Source organism: Artibeus jamaicensis, unplaced genomic scaffold (genome assembly GCF_021234435.1).
Source record: "Artibeus jamaicensis isolate MK-2021 breed Jamaican fruit bat unplaced genomic scaffold, CSHL_Jam_final scaffold_11, whole genome shotgun sequence".
NCBI classification, from domain to species: Eukaryota; Metazoa; Chordata; class Mammalia; order Chiroptera; family Phyllostomidae; genus Artibeus; species Artibeus jamaicensis.
This window is the reverse complement of record NW_026522027.1, coordinates 1,295,093-1,300,827: the sequence shown is the minus strand read 5'-3', so window position 1 is coordinate 1,300,827 and position 5,735 is coordinate 1,295,093. Positions and strand designations below refer to the sequence as shown.

Genomic DNA, 5,735 nt, shown 5'->3' with positions numbered 1-5,735 from the left:
AGGCCTCAGGAGTTCACAGGGAATAAAGTTATAAGAGGGCAGTACTGGTTAGAAGGGAAAACGGTGGCAAAAACCAGAGCAGGGAGCAGGATGGTAATGTGCATTCTTTTTGCCTCCAGCCCGCATGACAAGATTGATAAACTTTCTCCAGAATAAAGCTCAGAGCACAGGTAGGACAGCAGACTGCACCATTCTAGACAGCCGTGCCTGTGAGCCTTACAGAAACTCAAGCTTCTCTCAAAAAGGCAGCCACTGAGCAGACAACATACACCATGGGATTCCTGTCAGTCTCTACCCACAGAGGACTTGTCCACTGGCAAGGGCTCCTGCTGGTTGGTAAGTAGGAGTCAATTCCTTGGGGTAGCCTAAGGATCTGACACAGAGACTGGCTGGGATCTGCTGGAGAGACCAGTGCTCTGAGAAAAGAGTGAAGGCTTCTGATTGGACCTAAGTGTAAAGGACCAAAGGGAAAAATAGCATGGGGAAGGGGGATCAGCAAGAGGAAAATGTCACCATCTGGAAGTGGTAAGAATCAGGAAAATGTGGATTGTTTATTCTGGTTATTCATCACTGAATATTGGCTTATGAAAGCTGGTAACAATAATAATGACTTATGTCAGGAAACACCAGAAAATTAAACCAGGGGTGCTAGGCATTTTCTTTACTGCAAACCCCAGAAATGGGCAAATTAGCCCCAGGAGGTACAAGACTCATTCATTCAACCCCATGTATTTTCAAACTTTTATAATCCCTGGAGGTACTAGGTCAGACAATCCCTGCCCTCAGAAAGCTCATTTTCTATGGAGAAAAAAGGGGCAACTAAATGTGTAGGTGTGAGGTCAGGTACCCACAACAGACATAAAAAAAGGAGAACAGGATAGGTCAGAAAGTGAAGGAAAAGAATCTTTAGAGAAGGTGGTCAGCAGACATGCCTTTCAAAATTGCCCTTGAGTTTCAGAAGGTATCTAATCATAGTGAGGAAGTGACCAAGACAAACACCTGGAGAAAAGTATTTAAAACAGAAAAATAACAGTGTCTAGGTGCTGAAGGATTGGGACCATGCTGTAGACCTTGACCATGGGACACACACACTCACCTGCAGACCAAGGCTGAGAGATAAAGAGACCCACTCAGGATTCAGGACTTCATCTTTCTGTGCCAATAAAATAGATGCAAACATTGATGTATTTTTTTCTTATTTCCTAGTTTCGCTCTTAGCCTTCTGGAGCCAACCCACCACAGCCGAAATCAGTATTGTGTCGACCTATGCTGCTGAAGGAAACGATGCAGTTCTGCATATCCGCAATAAGCTTCCTGAGATTGTAGGCATTGTGTGGTACAAGGGAAAAGGGGAGGACCAAAATAATTTAATCACATTTTTTATTGCGAAATCAAGTTTGCATTTAAGTGGTCCTAAAAACAAAGGACGACAGGTATTAACTGAAGATGGATCCTTGTTATTGAAGAAGGTCACCAAGATGGATGCAGGAATATACACCATAGTGGCTCACTTTCCAGATTCAGAAACAGAAATAGGATTTGGAGAACTTGATGTATATGGTGAGTGATTGCTCTTCGATGACTGGGGGTTGGGTGGGGTGACCCCCTACTTCACACACAGGACTGACAGCCCTGGACACTACCTCCATTCCACTCTGAATTTTGTTTCAGGTTCAGTTTTGACATTTAATGCAGGATACAGAGAGTGTAGACAAACTTCTTAAGATTTCAGTTCCCTTCCCAACTTGCAGCCCTGCAGAAAGTCACTGCAGACAGAAGGGTCAGGCTGATGAGAGTAATTCATCAAAGGGAAACCAGTCTCGGTTCAGTCCCATGAGCATGTTCCTATGAACTTGACCTGAAGCTGATTCTGCTATACCAGGTCAGAGCATGGTATGAGAAGAATCCCGATATTCATACATAGCTCACATCAGAAACCCATTCCCAGAGCCCTGTGCAAGGTTACTTGACTCCAGGGGTGCAAGGCAGCATGTGCCAATTTGGGTTTGGGGTCCTTGAAATTGATGAGTGTGTAATGGTTTAATGGGTGCCTGAGTCACAAAGCTCCTGAGCCTGTCACCAGTCCTGGCTCAGGCCCAAGAGCCATATCTTGGCAAAAATAGAATTCAGTATCATCTGGGTCTGTGTGTGGAGAACAAAGACAATGTCTGTGGATATTGCTGACTATCCTGGGGGACTTAGGAAGGTTCAGAAAAAGGTCAGCATCTTCAGAAAGAAACTGAAAAAGAAGGATGCTTCTTGAAGGTTCACATTCAACAGGGATCAGCCCAGAACAATAAGAGATCTCAGAGTTGATCAATAAGAGATGTTTTCTTTGAGCAGCTCTTGTTTTAAAGGATTTAGGTCATATAGTAACAATATTTACAGTTAATATACTGACAACCTTTTTTAATGAGAATAAACTGAGGAACAAGGAGATACAGTCACTACAGCAGAGTCACACAGAATATGAGCAGCTCACCGGAGTAACCCTTGGGCTTACTGTAGCTATAGACTTAATTTCTCTATCGTGGGGACCATAGAAGAGTATCTTTGGATTCTAAACAAAAAAATGGTTGAGAAACTTTTTTTATTAAGTGCCCTTAGCTCACAGGGGTACAATTTGGTATGTGGGGTAAAAAAAATGGAGACATAATCTATTTTTACTCTAGAACTAAACTACCTGCAAAAACAATCAGAATCACTACATAGATTACCCAGGCATCCCCCTCAGGTGGCCTATTTATACCTCCTGGCACTGGATTCGACATCACTTATTTCTTTCCTGTTTGGTGCAGTCTCTCCTGACAGATATAAATGAAAGGACTTTGTCTTCTCACTCCCCACTCTACCCCTGAAACCAGATCATGGACCAATAAGTAACAAAGACTTAGTTGTTGTTGATGAATTAGGAAGAAATAAATGGAAAATGAGTGAGTGAAATAAATCAATGATTCAAAATCACTTCTGAGCCTGGAACCTAGATACAGAGTCCTTTATGTTCTGGCTATGAGGGACAGGCTTTCTGTGCCTGCAGGAACTAAGAACATAATCTCATACTCTTTCCTTTTTTTTTTCATAAGAAAATAGTTTTTCTAGCAATTAGTCTTAGGCCATAGGGTATTAATCATCATTTCACACTCAGAATAATTTAAAATCTTTCCACATTTCTATCTCATGGGCACCTTATAAAATTGCCACATGCACCAGAATTTCAGGACATCAGTGCTCCCCATTTGCTGTAAGTCGCTCATTTTCCACTTATACAAGTTCTCACCTGCCATCAGGGGAGAGAGAATAACTTGAATGGCCAAGGGCAGAGCACATGATTCTGTTGCTATTATCAGCTATCTTGCTTCTGGACTTTATGTTTTGTTTTGCTCAAACCCCAGTATCTAGCATGTCTTGGAAATGGTGCCTCATAGAAACACTCCTCGGCTAGGTGACGGAAGTCTGCGAAGTTTCAAAAAAGAGCTTCTGGCCAACGAGGAAGTCAGGTGGTGTGGAGAATGTTGTGTTAGCTCTGGGCTGTTATGTATGCCTTTTATTTTTTTTATTTATTTTTTATTTTTTTGGAAAAATATTTAATGACATGAGATAAAATATTTAATTAATGGCATGAAATAATACTTTTTAAATATATAAGTGAAAAGTAGGCTAGGAAGATACATTTATAAAATGATTTCAGTTTTCTTTAAAGACAAAGTAATACATGTACAGAAAAAAGATGGAGGAAATGAGTAAAAATGTCAATTATAGTTATAAATAGGTGATGCAGTTTAAAATGATTTGCATAGTTTCTCTATGCTTTTAAGTATTTTCAAAATGTTTTATAATGCATCTATTCTAGAGTTCTTTTTTTATATTGTTTTTTTTTAATTTTATTTAGTTACTTTTCAAGTACATTTTTTTTCTCTTCCCCCCCCCCCCCGGTCTCCCCCCTCCCTCCCATCCCCCCCCCCCAGTCCTCATCTCTGTGTCTTTCATACTTGTCCCTCAAAATCCCTCCCCCTTTTTCCCCTTAAAATCCCTTCCCTCTCCCCTCTGGTCGCTGCCCACTTGTTCTCTATTTCAGCGTCTTTGTTTTTATTCTGTTTGCTTGTTTGTTTTATTGTTTAGCTTCCTGTCAAAGGTGAGATCATATGGTATTTGTCCTTCAATGCCTGGCCTATTTCACTCATCATAATGCTTTCCAGTTCAAGTATGTATGCCTTTTATTATATGAATAGTTTTCTTCTATTCCTACAGTCAATGTCTTTTGTTAAAACCTTCACTACTTCGCGGTTCTATTCCCAGTCAGGGCACATGCCTGGGTTGCAGACCAGTTCCCTGCAGGCCAGTTCCCAGCAGGGGACGCACGAAAGGCAACCATACATTGATGTTTCTCTCCCTCTCTCCTTTCCTTCCCCTCTAAAGATAAATAAATAAAAATATTAAAAAAAAACCTTCACTACTTCCCTCTAGAGATTAATTATACCATGATATTGATTCAGCTGGCAAGAAAATAAAGTATTGTTCAGAGTGAGAAGTTTTTTAGATAGAAATCCTCAAGGCGTGTAGACATGAAAACTGGATTGGGCTATTCTTACTGCCTGATAATTTTTTTAAGAAAAGCTGAATGCTTTGCCACTTGTTGTAAACTTCCCTTGGCACCACAGAGGGACAAAGGTGGTAAGGTTGCCTTCCCCAAAGTCTATAAATGTTCACATAAGGAGTGAATCCTGATGTTTTGTGAAGTCATAAAACAAAGTTCTAGGAAAGGATCAATAAAGCTCATGAGAGAAAACTTGTACCTGATAATGAGGTTATGAGCCATATGCATGGGGAAGGGGATTTGTGTGCTGCTACTACAGAGAGGAGTGAGTGAACAGGTATGGGATCCCCCTGAGGTTATGTAGGCTTAGAGAGGAGGTGCAGGTTTCACTTTACGTACAATCACCTGAACTTAGACAATTTTCTTTCTGCAAATGTCAGGACCACACTCTGGTGACCTTTACATAGCTCACTGTGGACTGTGAGTGGTGGAGATCTCTGAGGAAGCAGCATGGCCCCATGTTTCAAGCCCATTCTCAATCAGTCATATTCTTTGTTTCTCCACAGAGTATTTGAAAGGGCCTGTCCTTCGAGCTAGCAGCTATGGAGTCATAGAGAATGAAGAGGATGTAGTCTTGACATGCTATACAAATGGACTCTCCATCCAGTGGCTGTTCAATGACATGAGTATAGATTTCACAAACAGAATGAAGCTGTCTTGGGACAGTAGAAGACTCACCATAGACCCAGTCAAGAGAGAAGATGCTGGGGTTTACAAGTGTAAAGCATGGAACCCCATCATGAGTGTTGAAAGCCAGCCCCTTGAACTGCATGTTCTGTATTAGTGACTCTTGTTTCTTCCTCTGTTATTAAACTCCAAGTTACTTTTCTTTGCATTATTATAATATATTTCTCTGCAGGCAAATAGTTCTTAAAAGATTTACATTAAGTCAAAAATAATAAAAATGTGAGCTGACATTGTAATTATTGTCAGCTTAAGGTCACATTTAAAATCAACTACTGTTTTGGTTTGGTCTCTTTGTACCAAGTCCTCAGTGGAGTTAATATTGTGTTCCTCAGAGAATGAGCAGTGGTTGTATGATAATCAATGGGAACAGGCAATGAGCTCACAGAATTTGCCACTTCTCCATAGAGGCACCTGGTCATGGTTGTAGATAATGGGAAAGGACAACAGGACACCC

At 40.9% G+C, this 5,735-nt stretch overlaps 1 protein-coding gene across 1 annotated transcript; it reads left to right on the top strand.

The window, feature by feature from the left end:
• The first annotated feature begins 272 nt into the window (after nucleotides 1-272).
• On the top strand, nucleotides 273-5,378 carry LOC119053556 (carcinoembryonic antigen-related cell adhesion molecule 21-like). Its single transcript, XM_037151184.2, has 3 exons — nucleotides 273-336; nucleotides 1,207-1,560; nucleotides 5,101-5,378. Exons 1-3 carry the CDS (start codon nucleotides 273-275, stop codon nucleotides 5,376-5,378), a joined length of 696 nt encoding a protein of 231 aa, XP_037007079.2.
• The last annotated feature ends 357 nt before the right edge of the window (nucleotides 5,379-5,735 follow it).

Bases quoted from the DNA above. Each gene is read 5' to 3' on its own strand.
- LOC119053556 (XM_037151184.2), top strand. From the start codon at position 273: ATGGGATTCCTGTCAGTCTCTACCCACAGAGGACTTGTCCACTGGCAA. The intron at 337-1,206 runs GTAAGTAGGAGT...CTTATTTCCTAG, and splicing joins GCAAGGGCTCCTGCTGGTTG to TTTCGCTCTTAGCCTTCTGG. The intron at 1,561-5,100 runs GTGAGTGATTGC...GTTTCTCCACAG, and splicing joins TGGAGAACTTGATGTATATG to AGTATTTGAAAGGGCCTGTC.